Source organism: Diorhabda carinulata, chromosome X, assembly GCF_026250575.1.
Source record: "Diorhabda carinulata isolate Delta chromosome X, icDioCari1.1, whole genome shotgun sequence".
In the NCBI taxonomy this organism is placed as follows: domain Eukaryota; kingdom Metazoa; phylum Arthropoda; class Insecta; order Coleoptera; family Chrysomelidae; genus Diorhabda; species Diorhabda carinulata.
This window is the reverse complement of record NC_079472.1, coordinates 44,163,568-44,189,813: the sequence shown is the minus strand read 5'-3', so window position 1 is coordinate 44,189,813 and position 26,246 is coordinate 44,163,568. Positions and strand designations below refer to the sequence as shown.

Here is a 26,246-nt window from a genome sequence, read left to right as displayed (position 1 = left end):
TATATTAGTGACTAAACGTAGGTGAAATAATGCTTAAAGGTACAGTAAGCGGACTTTATTTCAAGAGTAAAATTTATCTAAAGGAACAAAATACACAATACTTACGAAAGGCTTTGGTAGTAAATAGGTCTATGCACTTGTCAAGACTTATGTTTTCTGTGTCTTGTTACTTTATGACAGAAATCTTTTCAAAATAGAGGCTATTTTGGTTGCTTTTATCGAACTTAACAAGTGTTACATTATGTGGTAAATGTGAAGGTACTTTGTTTAGCTCCTTTTCAAAGAATAACGAGGTGTTTTCATCACTCACTCACTTTTATATGTATATAAAAATTGTCATTATAATTCAAAACGAAATTATAGAGAATAATTCTTATCTTCATAAACGAATTCAATCATTTTTCTCCTAAGACAGGTTGCAACTTGGCGTGTGATCACAGAATACAGGCGATTTAATAAATTCCACTTTCGCTACCGCTACCTAGCACAAATAAAAAGCGCTCCTAAACATGGCGTCCGTTCTAGAACGTGTTGAGTTTGTAGCGTTTATGTGACCAAACGAATCCGCTAGAGTTGTACAACAGTTGCACAACGTTTTCGTCCGCTGAATGCGACCATTGTTCGTAGACATCTCAAAAAATAAACTAACTAATTAGATTGAATTAAATAAGAATTTAAGAACATTGAAAACATACAAGCAGGAATCACCAGGTTCACTAGTTATCATAACCTATGAATTAACCAAGGCGCTCAAATCACTCAAGGTAGCCTAAATTGCACATTCTAGAGATTATGATAATTGAATCGCTGAGATCCTTAGCAAAATGTGGTTTTGATCTCTTTTCTAATGAAAAATTTAAAAATCAGAAAGTGGGATGCTCTGTTCTTGACTTTGGGAAGGGGTCATAAAAAATTTTGATCCTTGCTCAAATAACCACCATCTTGCTCCAAACACAGGTGAATTAGAGACAGTTTTCAATATTAATAAATTTTTAAAATGGGTTTCATAAAGATTTTAGATTTTGGATGAAAATATCTTCACTTTATGGAACCCAATAGATGAAAAGGAGACGTTTTTAACTTCTCATTAAGATATATTAAAATTATATCAATATATCAAATCTGACGTTGCCATCATAAATTTTGATATTTTTAATGGTGAACTTACTCAGAACGTGTTTTTATACGAGTGATATTTGAGTTGTTTATAGATACTTGAAACATTGATGGTCAAAAAATGGAATTAGATCTCAAACAATTTCGTGCAATGATTTTTTTATGTCGTGGATTAAATCAACTGCAGTGTGCCGATCAACTCGCTTCGACTTTTCATGATGAAGCAACATCTCGAGCCACCGTGTTTCGCTTGCTTTTCTGGATTTAATCGTGGTTGCACTTCGCTATAGGATGAATTTCGGGAAAGTCATCCAAAATCGACTGTGTACCAGAAAACATCGATGTTGTTCGTGAACTGATTTTTCAAGATAGTTGTGAGCTATACAGTGAAATTGAGGTATATTTAGGCATTGGTTGCACTCGCATACATTTAATTTTGAATGAACATTTGGCTTTTAAAAAAATTTGTTTTATCTGACAATCGTTCAAAAAAAAGCTCTTGTCGATTGGTGCAAAGAAAAGCTAAAAATATTTAATCGCAGTGCTACAAAAGACCTTTATTAGATCGTGGCAGGCGAAGAATTATGCATATGAACCCAAAACTAAGCAAAAATCAACTGTATGGATCTTTCAAGACGAGACAAATCCAACAAAAGTTGTTCGCGCACGATCCATTTTGAAGCAAATAGTTGACTGTTTTTTCCGGAATGACTGCCACCGTTCCATTAGAGCAACGTAGAACGATCAATTCTGAATGATACACCAGCATTTGGTTGCCACAATGAAAACATCGAATTGATGAACAGTTCGGAAGTATGTTGATCTAAATGGAAAATATTTTGAAAAACAACTAAGCCATATCCAATAATAAATATTTGTTTTTATCTGTTTATCTTAAAACCCTTGTACCAATTACGGTGTCAACGACACTATCTAGTGTTTTGGGAAATGAAAAAATTGTATCCTATCGAAATGTATTCCCTATAAAATCAATATTTTTATAAATGGTGCATAGATAGATATGAAAAATAACAAATGTTTTGGTATGAAAATATGAATACTATTATTTTCTAAATTGGAAGATAAAATATTCATTCCATAATTTTTACTTTAATGACGGTAGCTATAATCACAAACTTTCACCTAATTTATTAATTATAATTTATTGGTTAATACAAAGACTTATATGATTTTTTTTATTTTTCAATCTTTCTGAAGTTGAGAGGATTACGACCAACGGTAAGTTAACGACCCTAAAGAAATACCTGATTTAGAAATAAATTGTAGATACATTAACGGAAAGAAATAAAAACTAAGTACATAATATTGTAGGTATTTTGGCTTTTATTGCCTCGATTAAATACATGATTTGACCAACGCTTTCGTAATTTATTTCAGAAAACACGTAAACACGAAAACGCTACTGTGTCGTGAAATGGTCTATTAAAGTAGTCTAAATATTTTTCAAAATTTCTAGAAGAGCACTTCAGTGATATTCGTAGGATTTCATATTTTAATTAATTTAAAAAAGCATATTTTTCATGCCACTTTCAATTCTAACCTAACTTAACATATCACAACAGTACATCTTATGGGTATACTTTCAATCAAGTTGTTCAATAAATTTTGTTCCATTTCTACCCAAAGTTGTGGAAGAAGATTTATAAGCTCCTGTATTATTTCTGATCGCCTATTGTGGACGACAATGACTTTTTGTAACTGATACCGAGCATACTCTACGGGTATCAGATCAGTCTATCTGGAAAGTAACGGTAGATGAAGGCAACCTTGATTTTATATTTCTTGTAAAACCACCGTATCTCGATGTGGTTTCACATTATTGTCAATAAAAATGAACTGAGGCATGAAATTTGTATCACCACTTGATGCCTATATACTCATCCTTTCATCCTTTCCATTCAATATAATCAACTCAGGCCATTGAAACAAATTCATGTCCAAACTGTACCTCCTCCAAAAGAGTAAAACTCTTGATGAAGTGCATGAATGGGTTTATCCAAATTCGTTCTCGTCTACTGGCTGAAAACAATACATCTATGATTATCACGTTTATCTATCCATTATGCAAGTGTTGTTCTTTAAATTCCGTAAGCTAAACTTTGTTACTTATGCTCAAAAGTCAATGGTACTCTCTTTAAATTAAATACATATACAACTAACTCTAGCATTAAAAAGTCTTCTTCCCAGGATTCTGCAAGTATTATCAAGATTTCTAAGAGCTGTAACTCATAGGTAACGGTCATTAAAGACAGTTAGTATAGTTCTTCAAGTTATTCACCTTTTGAAAACAGTGCCAGCTTTCTGGAATTGATTAAACATCCTCGAAATGACACTTTGGGATACATTTAGTCGATTTGCAACATCCATCTATGTTAAGACCGCATCAAGTAATCCAATAGCTCGAAAAGGATTCTTCAATATTCAATTCTCTCCTTAGTATTATTGAAACCAACCAATTTAATTTTCTTATTCATTGAAAGAGATAATTTATACAAATTCCATAAAATAATTATAGACAATTCATCATGAAGAATTCATCAAAAGCTAATTTCATGTTCAAGTTATTACTACCACCTATATTAAACAGTATTTACTCAAGAACTACAGCAACACTATTATCTTAGACAAAGGTTTTCCAAAGTAATTTGTAATATAAGCAACCGGTTAGTTTTCAGAGGAACATATATTATAAACATTCATCGTGAACTCTCGTGTTAATGCAAAATGTGCATCTCTAGCTAAAATACTAGGATCCCCTTAACGATTTAGCTTGAGATCGGGGTTGTGTATTCACAAATCTTCATACACATAAACCCAAAATTTTGTGCAGAGGTATCTTGGATTTGTCCAATCGAATAATCTAGAGAAACTTTATTAATCACTTCAAAAATGGTTGAGCATCATGCATAAACCACATACAACATTCACTTTTGAGAGTATTTAGTATATCTTCCAAAAAACCTGAAACTCATGTTATGGAAAATGAAAACTTATTACAGAATGGTTTTATGAAATGATAGTTGATGCCAACCCAAACGTAAAAGGTTTTTGAAATCGCTCTACACGTATGTGGTTTTAAAAAAATTCAAAATAATAAGTCTTTAGTTTCATCTATAAAAATAACAGTAGCAGAAAATTCAAGTTTATAGAGCACTTGTACAGCCATTCATATGTTACCCGTTTCTTCATATTTGGAAGAGACTTGTTTTCTAACTATGGAGATCTGGACTGTTCAATATCAATTTAACAAAAGCTCCAGATCCTTGTTAAGGAAGAAATAGTTTAGTAAACATATCAGAACGTTGTAAGCGGTTATTTATATAACCATAAGCGTACATAAGTCTAGCCATTATTATTGGTTAACCAGTACAAAAAAATGAATATCACACTTATCAGTAATTATGAGGACAGTTACCTGAACCAACTCAGAACTGATTCTTTCTCTGCTTCGTAGGTTTATTAATGATACAAAGGCTCCTAAATATGTTACTCAGAAAGAACTATGGTCGATTTAAATTTCATCAACAATAAGACCCCGTTCGCTACAAAAAAATGAACACGGAAATTTGCTAAGTCGAAATCTGATACGAATTATTCCTTTAAAACTAACGAATCGTCCACAATAATATTTCAGATTACTTTTTCGTTCAAAGCTATTCATTTCACGTAAAATGGAATTCTAGAGGGAAAAGTGGCTTCGATGGAAAAGTTGGACATTTACTTTTTACTTAATGAACTACGAAGTGAACTGTAAGAAAACGGTAAATTGGTCTCAATCAAACTATTCTCACGTGTAACGATTTCTTTACGTTTTATTATTTGATACATTTCCTTTAAATTTCACATTTTGTATAAATCGAATTGAATTCACAATTTTATAAATTAGTAAGTCTGAACACTTCTTATATTTCGTAATCTAAGCTGGCGATTAATGTGCGTCATAACTAGTACACATACATCATAATAACGGGATACAACAGTCGCAGATGAGAAAATTTACGACAGTCGGCTCTCCAAGCTCTTGTGAACACAAACAATTTTCTTTTAAATCATATCTCGTAGCTTTTACCAGATGCAATTTGAAACCATTGAAAGTTTTTTCAGCATTGAAATGATGTGTGTTTTATTTATAGAAAACGATTTCTACCTGGAAGAAATGGAAAATGGGAGACTCGGGTCCTGGGGGCAGGATATCTGGTTCAGTATGCGGTTTGGATCCAAAGTGAGTATTTTTTTTTCATATCAAAAACAAATATCGACATTTTTCACAACTTATATAAACTCATAAAAACATTCAACTAACTTTCAATAATTAGCTTATCACTAACACTTAAATTCTTCGCTTACTTTTCTATTTCGTTTCATCCACTATGACTATTATAAACTAAACTAACTGCGTTAAAAAAACTCGTTTATATATCAAAACAAAGTTCTTAAAAATTCTAGGAAATAAAGAAACAAAACAAATAAATAAATAAACCTTCCCAGAAATTAGTTTAAAAGAAATGTAGTAAATAAATCGCCTACTATGATAAAAACTTTATAAAAACAATCATCATTCAGGTATGTCAAACGCCTTCGCCGAATGTTAGAAATCTACTACAACCGGACAGGACTGGCTCCAGTCGAAATTTCAACGCTTTAGTGACAATACATATTAAAGATCTCCTTCTAAATATACATCTCTGATTGTTTCTGTTTCTTTTTAATCGATTTTAAAGATTTTTCCTTAAACTTTTTTTCTGTCCACAGATTTTGTGATGCCCCTGCAAGCGTCCATCCTTACGAATGGCCTGACGATATTACCAAATGGCCAATTTGCCGTAAAACCAATACTCAATTTTCTATTCAAAAAAATAACGGACCACGCGACAAACTTGCAGAACATATGGTATGTGAAGTTATAGGCCATCCATGTTGTATAGGAATACATGGTCAATGTAAAATAACAACTAAAGAATACTGTGATTTCGTTCAAGGAACATTTCATGAAGAGGCATCATTGTGTTCACAAGTAAGTAGCCATCATACTCTCTCTTATCTAGTCAGAGCTGTCGCTTAGGGTTGGTTTAGTAATGCCTAGGTTGAAGTTGTCCAAGCCAAATATACTTTGATTTGGTTGCCTGATATCCGAGTTTAAATCTATGGTTTGTTTTCTGTTTGAGTTTTCTTGACTAGTGTCCAACCTGCAGTAGTCTAGGTATAGAAATAAATGTTAAGTTTGTGACATAAAATGTCGCGTTATTAATCTGGAAGCTTCCTTTTTCAAATTGATTCTGGTTATGAAAGCTATAATAATGATAAAATGAACAAATAATCATTTTTTTTTCTAGGTTTCGTGTTTAAACGATGTCTGTGGAATGATTCCTTTCTTCTTCCCCGACGTGCCTGACCAGTTTTACAGGTTATGGACATCGCTGTTCTTACATGCCGGTGTACTTCAACTTGTTATTACAATTCTCATTCAGTATTTTTTGATGAGGGACTTGGAAAAATTGACGGGAAGTTTGAGGATTGGAATTATCTATATTGGTTCTGGAGTTGCCGGTAATCTGGCCAGTGCTATTTTTGTACCGTATCGTGCAGATGTAAGTAATAAAAATTGAATTTAACTACCACTAAACTTTTTTATTTTAAACAGTGATGAGTTACAATGGTATATCTTTTTTTCCAGGTTGGCCCATCCGGTTCCCAATTTGGACTACTAGCTTGCCTCATAGTCGAAGTCCTTAACGCCTGGCCAATGCTAAAACATCCGAATCAAGCCTTATGCAAACTACTCTCAATCACATTAGTTCTCTTTGTAGTCGGTCTCTTGCCGTGGGTTGATAATTACGCCCATCTATTCGGTTTCGTATTCGGCTTTCTTCTATCTTACGCCTTTTTACCTTTCATATCTTTTGGTAAATACGACAGACATAAAAAGATATTTTTAATATGGGTATGTCTGACTGCCGCTTCGATTCTATTTATCTGTCTGGTGCTCTTATTTTATATAATACCGGTTTATGATTGTAAAATCTGTTCGTACTTCAATTGTTTACCTATCACTAGAGATTTCTGCGCATCTCAAAATATTAATTTTAAAAAGGAGGAACCCATAGTATGACAAAAGAGTATACGGTTTTTAACCGTATATTTTGTTGTGTTCTTTCATTTTTCCGAGCTCAAATGATTGTTTCAATTGTATTTTGAATGATTTTTCCGTTTTTCACATTAGCACAGGTATGGTTTAAAAAAGTAAGTCAACTAATATAAATTTAAATGTCGTAAACATATTTTTCATTATTAATCTTATCGAAAGTTACACTTTTTTTACGATCCTAGATTACCGCTCGATTTATGAAATTGTCATATAATTTCTATGGAAAGTTTTTATTTCCATCTTTAATAATATGCTTAATTTGTTCGAAATTTTTCCTTTTTTTAGCTTAGAATGAAAAATATTTGTAATATTTTTTTTTCTGAAGTATGTCTGCATTATTTAATCAATGAATCTAAAATAATACTGTGACATACTTGAAATTTTTTAATACCCTCAATAATTTTTGTAATATTAATTACAATTATCTATCGTAGGAAAAAAATTCTGCTACCTGTAGAAAGAATCTTTTCCTAGAGTAAAAATACAACTTTTCGCACTTATTAGGTCAATAATTTCCTCGTTGCTTTATAGAATTCTAATAATAAGTGATATAAAATATCTACTTCTAAAATTGAAATTCTTTCGGCAGTTACACAGCATAGGGAAACTCAAATTACTATTCAAGTCAAGTGAATGGACATCATTATGTCAAAATGTGTGGTAATTGTTTTGAAATTATCCAATTTAGTTATATAATAAACAAACTGTATGAAAACAGTATCGCAGTATTATTGAATAAAATCATTCAAAATATAATTCAATTATGTATTTTTTACTTCTAAGTTTCACGTTCTGTTTCTACTTATTTTGCCCAATAAATATAATTTCTGTTTTTATTTATTTTGTTTATCGTTTTTAGTACCTCCCTAGTGAATGTAGTGATAAAAAAAACTAATGAAACGTGGACTTGATGAGACGTTTTTGTGACGTATGTGTTGAAAATTACTTTTACTTGTTTTGTGATCATTTTTAAGAAAAGACAGTTTGATGTACATTTTCGGGCAGTGTTACAAAATAAACAACATTAAGAATATGTGATAAAACGACTATATATCGCGATAAAATATATGACACTTCTTATTTCTATATAAATATGCAATGAATATTTGTTTTTGTTGGCAACGAAAAAAATGCTACAATGAACTTTTTTGCTGTTGATCTGCTTAATTGAAAAATACCCTGACAAACATTGAATAGCTTTGATTATTAGGTTAGTACTCTGGTATGTAAATAGCAAAGGAGCTGGTGAATTATCGAATTTTTATAAATAATACAATCATCATTTTTTTAACTAGATTTGAAATTATGAAGTCACCCATAAAACCCCACAACTATTGGATCACACATGGTAAAAAGAGGTAAAGTAATGAATCTCCATGAATCTTATCTCATCACAATTAGCTCTACTTGAGTTCACAATTATTGTGCCATCCAGGTTTATACCAGTATGTTAATTAATTTAAAATATTTTTGTCAAAATTCATTGTAAAAAATTATGGAACAGTTTTTATTTTAATTTCTTCAGACTGGTACATACTACAGCCATCAGATTCAGAAACTGGTCATTATTACTAAAAACATTCTTATATCATATATTTTATTAGTATATTATGGTATAAATCAACGAGTGAATATCAACTCATTATACGCGAGTAGAATACTATCCTTTATCCACGACTACTAAATATTTTTGTTAAAATTCATGCAACCATTACTCCCATTATTAAAGCCACCTAAATCACAGAATGTAATGAATTAAATATGTGAAAGATTTACTTAATATTTTACCTTTGTTGATATCATCAGATGCTTTCATCAAAAAATTGTTGATATATTCGCTAGAAATAGTTTTCACTTATTTTAGCTGAAACCAACTCACTTCTTAATAATTCTCCTAATTTTTTTATAATTTCCCAAGATTATACCTTGATGTAAGGTGATCGTACTTCTAAGTTTTTAAATTTTACGGACAATTCAGTAAATTTTATTATTATGTTGTTTTGTTACACAAAATAGATTATTTTATCGGGTAAACTACTAAATATTTTCAATTTATTTCTATGCACATAAAAAAATTAAAGAAGCAAATTTTCCTAGATCTTATTCGAACCTGAAACCTGCAGTTTAAAAGCACAGAACATTAATGCTGAGCTATGAGCGACATGAACTTCTTTGTCGTATATCTGTTTTTTGAGGTAATTACTATTTTTGAAACAATTTATAAATTGAAGTACCTTTTAAAACTAAATATAAATTTGACTCAACATTATTGTGTGGTTAAATTTCTCATTGTTTTAATGTTTTATGTTAATTATATTTTAAAAAAAACAGCTAAAAAAATTGATATAGAAAATGAAAGTGACTTTTCTTTAACACCACCAGAAATTAGAGAAGATGCTGAAGTTGGCTCATTAAATTTATTGCCGCATATGTCAAGGAAAATATATAATATGGCATATGAATTTTGAACTGTTGTAACATTAGAAACCCAATATTTGTTAAACTAATACATAGATTGTTGTGCTGATTATTAAGGACATGTATGTATCATTATAACTTTCGATAACTATATACTTTGTTCAAATGAGCAACTTCAACAAAAATATTCGTGGATATTATATATTATATATAGTATAGTATTCTAGTCGCATATAGTGAGTTATTATTGACTTAGTGCTTTATGCCACTTACTAACGCTCGTGAATAATATCCTTCATTATACGATAGTGAATAATATACTATTAACTATAAACTATTATCAGTTGTAGATATTGTTATGTTAGGGAGAATGTAATTAGATACTAAGAAGTATCATTCCATCGCTATGACTAATAAAATCGTTTAGTTGCAAATATTCGAAATGTTATATGTTATACCAAAAAATTATATGCTATAAAAAACAAATTAAGGATTTGTTTGTGGTTTCTATAGAGACTAAGTAAAAAATCAAGCAATCCTTGTAAATTCTACACTTTGCAGTTATCTGTAGTATTTGTCCTTATTCCATAACTCGTTTTAATTTTTGTATTCAACTGTTGATACCTTATTGTAACAGTTTTTTGTTTATCCCAAATTATGAAATTGACTATATTCATATTTCAAATTGATTCTGTTAATATTTTCCAGATGGTCAAACAAAAATACGGTTTCACAAAATTACAAATACATTGCTAAGACGAAGATATGCACCAATTATCTTCTAAGTTGAATATTTTCATTTGATACCTGGGTACTAGCCTATCCGGTTTAACAAATCTTTCGAGATTGGCAATACAAAATAACCAAAAAATAAAAAGAAAATGTTAGAATGTGTTCTTGTATTGGCAATATCTTTTGATCAACTCTTCGAACTTATGTATATTATATCGTAAACATTCCATAGTCTTATTTCTATGTGTTATATTTAATATAAATACAAAAATTATCAAAAATATTTTCATGATATAGATAATCTGTAAAAATAAGAATGAGTGAAAAATGAAAATTCAAAAAAAAAAACAAGGAGTATGTATATATATGAAATATAAAGCAGTATGATATGTGTTTTTCATTTAGGTGTGGAAAAATAATTGATTTTTGTAAGATTGTGACAAAATAATTAATCTCTTCCCAGAAGTTCTTTATTTGTCTACGTAAGTACATTACAAACAAAGAATTTATTTCACATTGTTGTAATATTTTAGAAGTTGACTGTCATCCAATAATTTTTCTCTTTCTCTAAAATGGAAAAAAAGTTGAAATAATTTAACCAGAAAACATTCACTTTTTTAATTTGGAAACCATTATTAATTAAAAAAATTGAAAACGTGAAGTCTATCGCAGTACATAAAGAATATTAATATTTAGTGGCATGAATGATTTTTCCTTCTGACCTTATTACTTGAAGTATACAAAAATAATTTCCAATATTCATTCTTAGCAGTATCCAATTGAGAATGCACAGTTTTGGAATACTAAGTATTGAAATTATAAAAAACAGTTTCGCATTGATTTCTTCGCAACTTTTGGAAGTTTTGAATATATTACGGTTCCTTTCAAAATTTTAATAAAAAGATAAGTTTGTCTTCCAATGAAATATTTTCTGTTTTATTTGACTTTTGATTTACAAGTAAAAATCACAAAATGAGAAAATATCCGATTACCAATTAGTTTAACTGCCTCGTTGACTTTGAGAAACATTTGATAAAACACTTTATGAATATTCATAAATCTTATTGAAAACTAGAAAGTAATCATGAACAAAATTAATTACAAGACTAACCTAAAGTAGCCCTAAGATTTAAAGTCAAAAAGCTGTTTCATTGCTGAAAACACGGAAAAATACAAATAATTTATTTATATTAAGTTACAAAAATAAATTGTCAATTAAAACATCCTATTGGAACTTGGGCGTTTATGGTAAAAAAGAAATAACACAATTATCCAGTTCAAATTCTTTGGAATGCAATTATAATATATATAAAAAATGAAATTAATCAATATCAAAGTATTTGATTCCACTTACTACAAGAAATTCATGTAATAGGTAATACTCCAAAAGACTGGCTTATCTGTGTATTTATTCCCCTCCCTAAGAAATTAAATGTCAAGAAATGTGTTGAGTTCAGACTGGTAAGCTTGATGATCCTACTTAAAAATATACAAGCCAGAATCTACCATAAATATGAAGCCAATCAAAGCGATACCCAATTTAGATTTCGCAAAGGTCTAGGAACAAGGGAAGCACTAGGTAGCTTATTAATACTCTTCCAGAAATGTTAAGACATGAGGAAAGATGTTTATGCCTGTTTCATAAACTACGAGGAAGCCTTTGATCGAGTTAATCATACCGTACTTCTGACATTACTACAGAAAAAAATGTTAGACAAACAAGACATCGAGTTTATTAGAAATATTTATAGGAACTTAGAAGCAACGGTTAGATATGGACAAAAGACATAGGAACCGGTGTGTATAGAAAAGGGGGTACGACAAGGTTGTGTTTTGTCGCCAATACTGTTTTAATATGTACTCTGAGCATATATTTAACCAAGCGATAGGTGATGACGAGGATAGAATAAAAATTAACGGCAGAACATTAAACAACATTCTTTATGCAGACGACACGTTTATCATTGCAGACAATACAGAAGCCCTTCAACGCCTAAACGAGAAAATTGAGAAATTCCTAAAGTGAAAAAACTATTATGTAACGAAACTTAAACTTAAGATACCGTTTTGTAAAGGCGTACGTGCACTCAGTTCTCTTGTATGAAGCAGAAACATGGACATTAAAAGTGGATACGATGAACAGACTCGAGGCTTTTGAAATGTGGATCTTCCGTAGATTCCTAAAAATATCATGGACTCAACATATACCTAACGATGAAGTAAGTACTTAGATGTATGGGAAAGGAAGGAGGAGAAGTTACTTACAACAATAAAGAGAAGAAAGGCCGCTTATCTTTGCCACATATACCGTAACAACAAGTATGATATATTGAAATTCATTCGTCCTTTTTGGTTAAAAAACATTCGCGATTGGAATGTTATGAACACATAATCTTAAATTTGCACCACTCAGGACTGAAATAAGTTTGCCAAGATTATCGGCAACCTTCATTAAATGGCCATGGAACCGGAAGAAGAGAAGAAAGTATTTGATGGAACAAATCTATTTACTGAACATTATTTGAAAATTTTAAGGCCAAACATGTCATTCTTATATAATAAAAAGGAGAAATAACATAATGCTACATTATATGGTTCGATTACTTGCAGTTTCGTAATAATCCTTATCAAAATCTTAGAAATGTGATCTAAAATTATTTATAATGGACAAATGTTATGATAAAGGAGAAAAAATGTTTTAGTTCAACATATATTAAATATCAAAGTATAATCAGTGACATTAGAAATGGTCATGCAAAACAAATAATGTATCGATCTTGATTATTTGATTAGGTGAAAGGCATACATCAAGAATGCAATGATATGCATCATTAAAAGGAGATGGTCGATGTCTGTGATACCTCATCTCAAGCAACTTTAATTAACTGAGCTAGAATTTGTGGATAGATGCGTAAATTAAATAGTATCTTTTCCATCACATATCACACATCTACTATAGGATTTAAATGAGGTGACACATTAATGCCATTTTCATAGTTCGACGTGCTACATGTAAACATGTGGGCTTCACAAAAAAAGGACTTATGGACTCTGATTTATGTAAGGTAGTGAAGTGGTTAACTATCATGGTTCGAATAAGCACCATTGGTGATTGACTACCATAGCCAATAATCCCCCAAATCATTACTTCAACTGTGCTGTACTTAAAGCATTTTATTACGCATAACACAAGTAGAGGAACTTATGTTAACTAATAATACTAAGAGACTCTTGTAAACAGGTTTCATCGGAAAAAAATTGTAATCATGGCCAAAGGTAAAACGTAGTTATGATCATGATGTAGTCAAAAATAAAAATCGGAGAATTTTTCTTACCGGATTGAATACTTCTAGTGTCACTGAGTACATATGAATTATTATTATTAAGTGGAAGAAGGTATTGTAGGAAATTGTGATTTTGTTTAATGAAGGTGATTTTAATAGACATAATTGACATGTTACATTCAAATTGTTAATCCTGAAACAATGATACAGGAATAATTCATATAATTAAGGATATTTCTTTAGTTATGTTTGTTCAAGTATTGAAGTTTTCTGAAATAAAAACAAACAAAAAAATGTTCTACCATGTTATTCCATTTTGATAAAATCTATTTGTAAATTCTCGAAATTTCTTTGCTGAAAAATTAATGAATGACTATCTTGTTTGAACAATTTACCCAAGATGTATATTATAATGTAATAAATGCATTGAGTAATAAAGAATAATTCTTTATTACTGAATGATAAGAAAGTACTTCCTTAATAGTTTCTCGTCATAATGATAAACATGTACTACACAATTAACAAACGTGATTCAATTATATGCAGATTAATAATCTACCATTAATTTTAGTTCATATGTTTGATATCTTGTATAAAAAGTTTTCGTTAACTTTGAACAGCACAAAAATTATGAATTGCATCTGCCTTTATGTGAGGAGAAAAGCTGCTCACTGAGGAGATAGTTAAAGCTCGATCGTTTCTAATTTAGTATTTAATAAATAATAGGAAAAAATGAGGAAATTAACTATTTGAGAGCAATATTTTAGTTCAGTTCTGAAGACAAATAACAGCATATCTTCAATAAGATTAATTAGAGCAATAGTAAGTGGCACCGTGAGATTGAAGATGTACAATCAATTTTTTCAAAATTTTTGCGCTGAAAATTGTCAGAACAAACTTTGTAATATTTTAGATATAGTAAGAAGGAAGTGAGGAGGGAGAAACCGGTATCAAAAAAGAGATCAGTGAATATTGCAGCTAGTAGCAAATAATCTAAAATAAGTAAACCATGGATCTAATGTACCATTATAAAGTCAATGTATAAAGAACTTTTAGCTCTAGTTAGTAGAATGCCACTTTTTAGAAGAGAACTTATAGTGAAATTGAAGAAAAAATCAGCTATTTCAGCTCAAAAAAGAGCTACTTCAGCTTTTTCAACAAATGTGTGTTTGTTATGTACGTCCAAAAATAAGTGTACACTTTTTTCTAAAACATAATAACAGTGAAGTGAGAAATTCACTTTTTTCAAATATTCACAAGACAATTTTGAAAAAAGATTATAACTGTTATTATAATGTCAATACATCAGACAAATAAAATTACATATTCAATAAAAGGGATATAATAGTGGAAATTTTTTTTCGAATAAATTATATTCAATCGAATTATTACAAAAGCAACTTCAAAGAAACAATTTTTGAAGTAATTTCTTTATATAATTAATAAGTATTGAAAAATACCATAACCTACCCGTTATTTATATGAGATTGGGTAAGTGAGATCAAATCAATTATCCTTATGTCTCATAACCCTTCTCAATATATGAACTCAGCAACAAAACCATTAAATAGATATTTGAAGAAATAAAATTCTAATTTGTTATTCCACTACTCATTTTGTATGCAAAATCGTAGTGTCGAAAACACAACCATCCATGACAATTGCTACTGAGCGACTGAGCAACCCGTGAATGTGGAGTCTTGTCGACTTCGCACGCGCTTTGCGCCTGTGAGCCCTTCATTGTGGAACAAAAACCGAACATTTTCGAGGAATCAGCCGCGAAGAATATGCAAATCGGATCCACACTCATGCTTCGCGCCTTCGTGTGCGAGTGCGGATGCGCCTTTATGTTTTCTACAGTATCGATATTTCAAATATGCCATCAAATATAAAAATAAATAATAGGAGTAGATTCTCCCGGTGATTTTTTCGCTTATAAAAAATTACCTGAAATAACTCGAAAATCTGAACTGATATTTTTCACTACAAGTGTTTTCAAAGACTCTCATAGAATTTTCTATTAATGGTAATTGTCAGCCATAAACTAGTAGATAGTAACACTGGATTTTTAGGTATTTCATATACATACAACGAATCATTAGCTCCAGCAGTAACAATAAATAATTTTTAAGATTCCAAACGAATTAATTTTTTGAGTACATCAACAAAATATCGGAAGGTATTATTTTATCTAAATGCCAGATTTTATTGTTTCAACAGACCACCAAGTTAGGTCCTTTAAAATGTGGCCTTCATTATAACAGCTTTGATTTTATAACCACTTTTTAAATTAAAGTTATTATATAAACAATTTCATATCAAATTATTCGAATACCGCATCAGTTAGATAAAGGAAGGTATTTAAAATTATTATCCGCACAGTAGTTTATGTCCAGCTATAATTACTGCAGGTCGTTATCAATCGAAGATATTGAAAAGACCTATAGTATTTTCAGTCAACTTTTAGTTTGCATTATAGATAATCTTGAGACTGATTTTTTGATGATTGTTTTTTAATTATGACGAGAATTTATAAGATCGGTGACGTTGAATTTATATATTACGACTGATATTTTTAAAACGTTTAAGTTTAAAAATTGTACATTTACATTGTAATATTATAACATCAGGTGTTACCACTAAGACCAAGCCTTAACATTATAATAATGTAATAAAAATACTTCTGCACATATTAATAACTTGTTGATTTAATTACCTGAGTATGAAAATACCCCATTCAGACCAAATAAAAAAGGAAATGAAGAAATCGTAAGTTCAGTCTTCTGAATAATCTTAACTGTGTGTATTGTAAGGTCACCATACATCTCGGATGCATGGCCGGAACAGTCCCAGATTTTCACTTTGCGTCTCGGTTTTTTCTAAAAGCAATATTTGTCTTGCATTTAGGTTTTTTGAAAAGGTTTTTATTTTCAATATTTAGTTTAAATATATTTCAACTAGAATGATTTTTATAAAAGATGAACCTAAAAACATTTGCATATCAAAATCCGCGGCCCGCTTTAAACCATTTGAAGCATACAGTGAACTCTCCTCGATTCTGCAAATACTCTTTCACCTAACGCTCAGAGACACGATGTGTAGCATAGGCGCTGGAAACCAGTGATTTGTTACATATCGTTAGGTGGAAGAGGAAACACAGAGTCGTGGAAGTTGGACAGTATGGAAAGATCTTATCCGTCAGGGTTTTGTCAGTTTAAGGTTAAGTTTATATTCAGTTTGATTTTTATTTGCTTTTGTTGTAAGGCAAATTAATCAATTACTTTCAATTATTCAATTTTTGATAAATAAAATAGTGAATTATTTCTATAAAAAAATGGGTTCTAAAAAAAGAAAACGATTAGCGATTCTGATGTTATTGGAGCATATGCTCTACAAATTTTTCAATCAGTCATTATATAAAAGCTCATTTTATCAGTAGGGAACATTAAATATCAGCTTCTGTTGTTGCATCGACCTCGTCTGTAACAAACTGTTTAAAATATGAAAAAATGGGTTCTAAAGAAGAACTGTTAGCCGCAATCGAAAGCACTTTTGCATACCATACTATTTGTCACAATTATAGTTTTAGATCTATGGATTGCACATTTCCAAATTTTCGTGTGCACGCACTAAAGCGGAAGCAATTATAACAACTAACATTTTTGCCCCAAATATTTTAAATATATTGCACTGTAATTTAAAACAGTGCATATTTCTTTCTGTACTAACTGATGCATCCAATTACAAAGAAATAAAGTTATTTCCAGTGTTAGTAAGATATTTTGAGTAGAAATCTGAAATTAAAGAAAAAATTTTGGAACTGAGCTCAATGCGAAACGAAACGTCCAATACAGTCAGTAATTATGTATAGCACAAAATCTAATTTTGGCGGAGCGAATAGAAAAGAGTGGAACAATGTTTTTATAAAATTGCAGCAAAAGTTGAACCATAGTTAAATAGGAGGGGTGTGCAGGTAATATTTTCTATAATACTGTTAGAACAGCTGCCGATATTATACCGATTGACGTTGAATCAATTGTTTCGAAATTATATTTATATTTAAAGTCCTACACTTTTAGAGTGGATGCTCTAAAACATTTTTGTAGCTTTGTTGAAACAGAATTTTCGATGTAATTGGGCTACTCCCAAACCTTACTGCCAGTCATTGAAAGAGTACTACAAATGTTTGCGCCCTCTTATTTTCAATAGCAAGAAAAATGCCCAGTATTTCTTTCTAAATTTTTCCATAATCGTTTTTCTCAAGCTAGTTATGATATTTCGTATGAGAAATATCTTTTTAAAAATAAACTTTATTTTATACAAGTTTACAATTTAAGAGCTACAAACAGAATGAATTGAAAAATGAATGATCATGAATATATTAAGTTCTTTTATCGTTAAAAGCTGACACAGATATTTTTATATAAAGTGAGCAAAATAACTTCACATAACTCCTCCCTCCTTAAGTTAAAACGACACCGTCAAAGGGATTGTTTTGTTGGGGTTGTTGACTGGCTTTCTTCATCTTCTTCAGTTTGAAACGTCTCCAAAATATCCAGATTATTACGGCTGGTATTATGATTGCTAGAAGTCCGGGAATATTCCATATTGCAGGGTGTACTGTTTGATTTTGTATTGGTTCTGTTAATTCAGCTTGGAGTTTCAAATCCTTGATTGATTGAAGGTCGATTGTTTCTAGTTTAATGGATTGTTTTGTGTATTTTTCTGTTCCAGCGAATTCCCAATCAAATTTTGGGAGTATTAGAGGGTTTACAGCGGTTGTTTCTTGAGTATTACTAAACGTGGAATTTTCCGTATTGATTTGACAACCTGTAGGAATTTTGATTAGGGTATTTTGTTTAATCAATAGTATGCGTCTCTTGTCGCAGTTTGATTCGATTTTGACTGAGACGATGGTCGGTAATGCTAGTATGAATTTTTCGTCAATCCTTTCAATGACTGGATGGGTCAGAACTGCTGGGCTTGCTTGACAGGTGTGTTTTTCGGCTTTTAATAATGGAATAATACAGGAGTCTGCATTGATATCTTCATGATTTTGGCACAAGTAGAGACTGCTCAGCTTTGGACACAGGGTGTCTTCATACTGGTGGCTGCTTGTACTGAGTATTAAAAAGGATTTTTCGGGAATAATTATGGAATTATGGTAGGGGAGGCTAATAGGATGGAAGGTTTGGTAATTATCGTTTTTTAAGATAGGTAAGTGTATTGCAAAGATTATATTAGTTTCTCGGATTACAGTTTGTATACCAGCAAATTCATAATAATAAAATGGATTATTGAATCTAATGATTTTATTTTCTCCGTAGATTTTACTTAAATGATCTACTAACTTTAGTAGTTCGTTAATTGGTATAATTGATGTATGTAGAACTCCTGAGTGAGCAAACATAATAGCGTTTTCTAAATTGTCTAAAAAGTTAATAAGATTTTGACAGTTTAATGTTATTTGATCTTCGGTAAAATTACTTAATTCTGTAGAGAGTTCTTTTAGTTTGACTTTTATTGAGAGTTGATTTTGGTTTAGGCTTAGAACGGTTCGGTTATAGTGGTCGATAAGGTTGAAATTTAATGATGTCTGAAGTTCTAATTGATGCTTGATAGAATTTTGGTTTTCTAGCAATTTCTCTATTTGAGAATTATATTTTATTTCGTCGTCGTGATCGAGAGTACCAAATAGCCATTTACTAGCGGTTCCTAATCCATTTATTAATCCGCGCTTTTGCCGTTTAATAGGGGGTGAGATTGTTCAATTTTTCTGTAGTTCTTTTCAATAAGTAGTTAGCATGGGAAAATAAATCAATTATCATATTTTTATTGTATCCTAAATTTGTAATATTCAAAAGTTTGTCAATTTTAGCGTAAAAGTACTCTATATTTTGTAGTTGGTTAGTTAGTTGATTTGTTTGAATAAAGTGTAAGAATGTATGTTTCGTTTCAATCACTTTAGTTGGTCCTAAGTCAAGTGGCATAATTGGAGTGTCCAATTCATGAATTTCTATGTCGGAAGTTATTGAGATGGGAATTAGGATTAGAAATATGGTAAGGATAAGATTTGTTTTTGTTCTGTTCATAGTTCTGTAAAGAAAGAGTTTACTTATTATTAGGTTTCTTAACAATAGATTTATGAATCTTTTTATTTTTTCCTAAAAGTATTTTTGTGCCTAAGTCACGTTTTACTTTAGATTTCACATGTCGAGGTTTTATTTTATTTCGTTTTGCTTCACGGTTTTTAATGAATATTGTCTGATTGTCGTCGAAATTTATAGGGTCTTCGCGATTCTCGTTCCGTTTTGAAATTACTTTTTCCTTTTCGTTTAATGACCGTTCTGTTATTGATTGATAAAGATTACTAAGTCGTTTGCGTCTATTCTCTAAAAAGTCATTTATAATAGTTTCTTCGGTGAGGTCGAAAGGGTCGAGTGCCTTAGTGTCACCTAGGATTATGTCAAAAGGTTTGCATTTAGTTACTGAATGTACAGAAGAATTGTATCCTAACACAGCATTTTGAATGATCTGTTTGGGGGACATGTTTGAATTTTGCAAGTGAATAACGCGAGCATTTTCTAATAATGATAAATGAAACCTTTGAACGAGACTGTTGCTGTTAGAATTTCTGGGTGTAGTAAAATGTAGTTTGATTTTGTGTAGCTTACAAAACTCTTGTAATAGCTGACAGTGGAATTCAGTTCCACTATCACAAGTTATCGCTGATGGTACGCCAAAGTGAGGTATAAAAAGAGATAGACCTTCGATTATTGATATTGCGTTTACTGATTCTAAGAGATAAGCTTGGCCATATTTAGAGAATGAATCTAGAAATGTTAAGAACTTTGTTTTCATCATCTGAAATACATCAATGTGAATCATTTCGAATGGTTTTGTGGGAGTAAGCGTGAGTGAATATTTGATGACTGGAGGGTGTCTGTCGTATTTCGCTTATTGACAAATGTCGCATGCATTTATATATTGAGTTATGTCCTTTTTCATGTCGGGCCAATAGTATTTTGATTTTAAGGCTTCTAGTGTTTCGTTTATTCATCTGTGGCATGTTTTAGTTTCGTGATGATACTGTAAAATTTCTTTGCGTTCATCGGCCATTTCTACATCTCTGACAAATTTACACGAAACTACTAATTTGAATGCGTGATTTTTAAAAGTTTTTTGGAGAGTAGTTATTAATCTTGGGATTAAATCGGTTGAGGAATTTGGGATATGTAGACAATATAGTTTTTTCGGATCTATAAAGTTTTTGAAAACATGTATGAGTTCTTTTTCGAAATCATTAGTCAAATTAATTGAAATTCGCGTTTTTGTGTCAAATGGAGTTTGTTTAGTTATGTTGAAAGCTTTATGTACGTTTTGCTTGATTATTAATTGATTGTTATAAGAATTAGATATATTTTCGCTATACGGTATACCAAGTATTGGATTTTCTTGTGCTGAGTGTACTGTTTCGTCATCATCTTTTTCGAGGAGTTTTATCGTTTGAATTCAAGAGTTTTTCCAATTCGTCCCTTATTTCTTGTTCCGTCTATGTCTCCTGGGTTTCCTAATAAAGATTCGTTCTCGATGTCATCGGCATTAGAGTTTTGCGAACCGGGCTTATATTGTATTTCGAAATCGTATTCCTCTAGTAGAAGTATCCATCGTATTAGTTTCGAATTGGGTTCTTTTAGATTGAAGAGCCATTTAAGGGGTTTGTGGTCAGTGATTAGTTTCACTTTGCGCCCATAAATGTATGGTCGGAAATGCTTTACAGCCCAAGTGATTGCTAGAAGTTCTTTTTCGATAGTACTATAATTGATTTCGGCGGGATTGAGTGTGCGCGACGCGTAAGCAATCGGTAGGTCGCTACCAATCGGTCCTTGGCACCTAATGCAAAATTGGAGGCATCGGTTGTAACATTAAAGGGTTTTTCGAAGTCAGGAAATTGTAGGATAGGGTCATTTGTTAACAAATTTTTACAAAGTGCGAATGTTTCAATAAATTCGGGGGAATGAACAATTTTTTCTCCCTTTTTCAGGCATTTGGTAAAAGGTTTCGTAATTTTCGCGAAATTCTTGATGAATTTTCTATAATAGCCTAGCAATCCCAGAAATGACTTTATTTCTTTAGACGTTTTAGGTAAAGGAAATTGTTTTATGGCATCTATCTTCTTTGGGTTAGGCTTAACGCCTTGCGGTGTGATGACATTGCCTAGAAACTCAACTTCTTTTCTCACAAAATCTGATTTATCTAGTTGAATTTTAAGGTTAGTTTCTCTGAGTCTTCGAAAGAGTAGCTTGAGATTAGCTATATGTTCTTCTAGGCTTGAACTGAAGATAATTATATCGTCCATGTAAACCATCCAGATTTTTCCTTGGAGAACTTTCAAGACGTTGTCCATGACACGCTGGAAAGTGGCAGGGGCGTTCCGGAGTCCAAATGGCATACGTAAATATTCGTAGTGCCCGTTCTCTACGCTGAATGTTGTTTTCGATATGGAATTCTCATGCATCTGGATTTGATGAAAGCCTGAAGCCAAGTCTATGGTTGAGAAATATTGACATCTGCCTAGCCGGTCTAATACATCTTCTATTCGTGGTACAGGGTAACGGTCTTCCAAAGTTTTCTCGTTCACTTTTCTGTAATCTATGACGATTCTCCATTTTTGTTTATTGCTGGCGTAGGTTTTCTTCGGCACTATCCATACGGGGCTGCTCCACGGGGAAGAGCTTGGTCTAATTATTCCATCGTCTAACATCTTCTTTATCTGTCGTTGAACCTCTTCCTTGTGTATATAGGGGTAACGGTATGATTTCGTGTGTACGGGTACTTCGTCCAATGTTTTAATTTCATGTTTTATTTCATTCGTAAAAGTCAATTTGTCCTTATCTTTATGAAATATATCTTTAAAATCGTTGCATAATTTAAGAATAGCCTCTTTTTCTTCTTCGTTCAGGTGTTCTGTTTTAATGAAGTTTTGTATATTTTCTTCATAATTTTCCGAATATCTATTTTGTGAAATATCCTCGTTATAATAAAAATTATAATTTTGTTTTATAGTATTAGTAAGAGGTATCACTTTCAGTCTGTCTTTAATTATAATTTCAACGCGTTTATCGCTGCGGTTTATTATTTCAGTTTTCGCGAAACCATTTTTTGCAATTGTAATAGTTTCTGGGAAATAAAGATTATCTATGTTTTGACTGGGTATTATGACTCCTCCATTGAAACAACTGACTGGAATTCTCACGGCAGCTATTTCGTGGGAGTCAACACATATTTTAAAATCTTCTTTATCAAAATCATAAAAAATCGGAATTTGAATATTATTATTTTTAAGTATATTATTCTCAAAATCAACACATAATCTAAGTTTTTTATTACATTCAGACCGATGAGGCCATCGAAATAGTTATGACATTTAAATAAAATAAATGGTATAGTACAGGGTGATACAAATTCGGGGAAAGCTGGAATATCCGCTTTGAATTTTGCATCTTTATGACCTACTGCTGTCGATATTGTGGTTGTTTCATGATAAATAGTATTGGGGAAGAATTTTTCTGCGATACTAGGATTTAAAATTGATTGCATACTGCCAGTATCTACTAGGAGTTTTATTGGAGGGTTTTTGATTTTTATGTATGGTAATTGAATGTTATTAGAATCAGAAAATATTTCATTTATGTTGCATTGTCTTTCTGGCTCGTTATACGAAAATTTTTTGTGTTCTCATTTGGAAAATTGGCATTATATGTGACGGAATCTGAGTAGTCAGGGTCACTTTCATAAGCAGGATTTTCGGAAACGTGATTTATCTGAAAATCGGGGTAGTCAGTGTTTGAATCATGAGAGTCTGATTGAATTTGGTGTAATTCTTGCGAAATGAAGTTTCTTGGATTTGAAGGTTTGAAATAATTATTAGGTTGGTTAGGTCTGAAAGTATTTCTTGAATTTATTGACATTGGTCCTGGTTTCTTTTCCGGAGTTTTTCCAGTGGGTGCAAAGACGTTTTTTTGGTGCCCAAATACTTGTCTATTGGTCGGGTAATGTCTAGTTATTTGTCGAGGTTGGACTGGTATTGGTTGTCTAGGAAAATTGTTTGTTGGGTTTTGATCGTTTGGACTTTGTGTGGGATTTGGGTTTCGGTAAGTGAAATTAGTTTGAGGTGTTTGTTGTCGGAACATCTGATTTTGATATGTGTTATAATTTGAATATCGGTTATTACTATTTGATATTGGTCTGTTATAATTTTCTGAGTTTGTGACAGTTCTCGTATTACTTTTAAATTTGAAATTATTTTGAGAATAATTGAAATTTTCTTCTTCAATAATAAATGTAATAGCGGTTTCTATTGAAACTGGATTCTTGAGTCTAATTGTATGTTGAAGCAAACCGGTTAAATTCCTAATGAGCGTTTTTAAAGCCATTTGGTCATATTGTCTGCGATATATTTCTTTAGTATTAGCAGGCATTTCTGCTAGAGAAAAACTATTGATTCTTTGAACCAGATGACTTCTTAACACTTGTAGTCTTTTAGCAAAATCTAATGTTGTTTCATTTTTAAAAGGATGTGCCATTAGAAGGTCTTGTTCTAGACATTCTAATGATCTCTTATCGCCAAAACATTGTTCATCGCCATCTTTCAATAAATTCCAACTATCTAACTCTGTTCTACATCCAACTAAAAGATTTGCTCTACCTATTAATTTGGAACGGATAGCTCTTAAGATATAATTATTGATCACTAAATTACCTACATTATTATATGTATCAATGAGAAATTGGCAATTCTCTATAAATTGTGTAAGAGTCGATGTATTGCCATCGTACGGTGCAATTAAGTCTACTGATAATTTCAACATTTGGATATTAATCTGTTCATTATTGTTAGCCATATTGTTTGAAATATTATTGATATAACTTTCGTTCTCTTCTAAATTTATTGATTTGTTAAAACTTGAAATCAATTCTTCAATATTTATGTCAGAATTATTCATTAATTAATAAACAGGATATATATATATATATATATATATATATATATATATATATATATATATATATATATATATATATATATATATTCTAATGCTTAAATATAAAAGGTAGTTGATTTCCGACCGGGAAATATTTTACCTATCTTGAAATTAGGGAAGTGTAATAGGAAAACTCGGTACTTACAGGTACTTCTTGAAGTTCTCCCTACGTGATTCTGCTTTCTCTGGTTGGTGTAGGTCGTTGTCGTCTAGGACTTGAAACTCACGTTCCTTTTTTTCACAAAAGCGGTCTCGATGCCGTGACTTTTCGAAAACACAAAACTACGACTATATCCTACTGTGACTGCGCTAGTTATGATATTTCGTATGAGAAATATCTTTTTAAAAATAAACTTTATTTTATACAAGTTTACAATTTCAGAGCTACAAACAGAATGAATTGAAAAATGAAAAATCTTTTATCGTTAAAAGCTGACACAGATATTTTTATATAAAGTGAGCAAAATAACTTCACATAACTAGCTTGGCTGCACTGTGTACATAGTCAAGAAATAGAATTCCACACAGCAATAATTCAAATAGAAAAAGAGAGTAAGTGTCTTCGATGTTATCAGAGCCATTGGAAATTTGAAATAAATTTTGACAAGCAAGATTCCTTTATTCCTATAGTGGTTTGTACTGAATTCAATAAACTTAAAGAAGAAAAAAACTATCTGAAAAGCAGAATATACAGTTCCGAGTCGACGCTGTTTCATTTTAGCAAACTGTACTCAGTTATTTACAGAAATGGACATAAGTTTTTAGGACCTGAATTCATATAACTGGGTGACTTTAAACAAAACACCAGTATGGGTAGAAAAAATGGAATCTTAGCAATTACTTGTTAATAAATTTACGACAGCCAAGCAAATATCTGAAAATGATGTATACGAGGATATATTGATAACTAGTTAACCTAGACCATTTCCATGCATTAACAAAATATTGCGTTACCATAGCAACGAACAATAACTTATTGAAGAAGTGTCAGTGTAAAGTTTGACGTCAAAAAAGTAATAAATTAAAAGAAAACCGAAATTTTGAAAATCGAAAAATTGGAGAATCGAGCCATCATCAACTACCAGTATTTAAAGGGTTAAGAGGTAAGCAGATTTACAAAGATATGGTTAATACCCTTGGTGATCAATGTCCTTCGTATGCGACCGTGAAAAATTGGACTGCAAGCTTCAAAAGAGGTAAATTTTCCATTGAAGATAATGACCGATCGGGAAGGTGGCCATTTTCTGTGTCAATCCCCGAAAATATCTATGCAGTTCATGATATGATTTTATCAGACCGTCGAATTGGGGTTAAACGGATATTTAAAGCACTGGATATTTCATACGAACGCCTCTATCATATAGTTCACGTCAATTTAGACATGAGAAAAATTGATGTTGACTTACTATTCGACATTACTGACCACTCTACGGAAAAAATTAAAGAGAAAAGACGCGGAAAGCTATCCAAAGGTGTTTTGTTTTT

General features: G+C 31.3%; 1 protein-coding gene across 4 annotated transcripts in view; it reads left to right on the top strand.

Moving 5' to 3' along the window:
- LOC130900633 (inactive rhomboid protein 1) overlaps positions 1-15,276 on the top strand; it is a 302,734-nt gene extending 287,458 nt beyond the window's left edge. For 2 of the 4 annotated variants that reach the window (XM_057811369.1, XM_057811370.1), the window contains 5 exons: positions 2,335-2,355; positions 5,271-5,359; positions 5,890-6,151; positions 6,471-6,725; positions 6,812-15,276. In XM_057811369.1, coding sequence (XP_057667352.1) covers positions 2,335-2,355; positions 5,271-5,359; positions 5,890-6,151; positions 6,471-6,725; positions 6,812-7,246 — 1,062 coding nt within the window. In that variant the 3' untranslated portion in view covers positions 7,247-15,276. The remainder of the gene's footprint in view (positions 1-2,334; positions 2,356-5,270; positions 5,360-5,889; positions 6,152-6,470; positions 6,726-6,811) is intronic. The other 2 variants (XM_057811371.1, XM_057811372.1) reach the window with 1 other exon arrangement.
- The last annotated feature ends 10,970 nt before the right edge of the window (positions 15,277-26,246 follow it).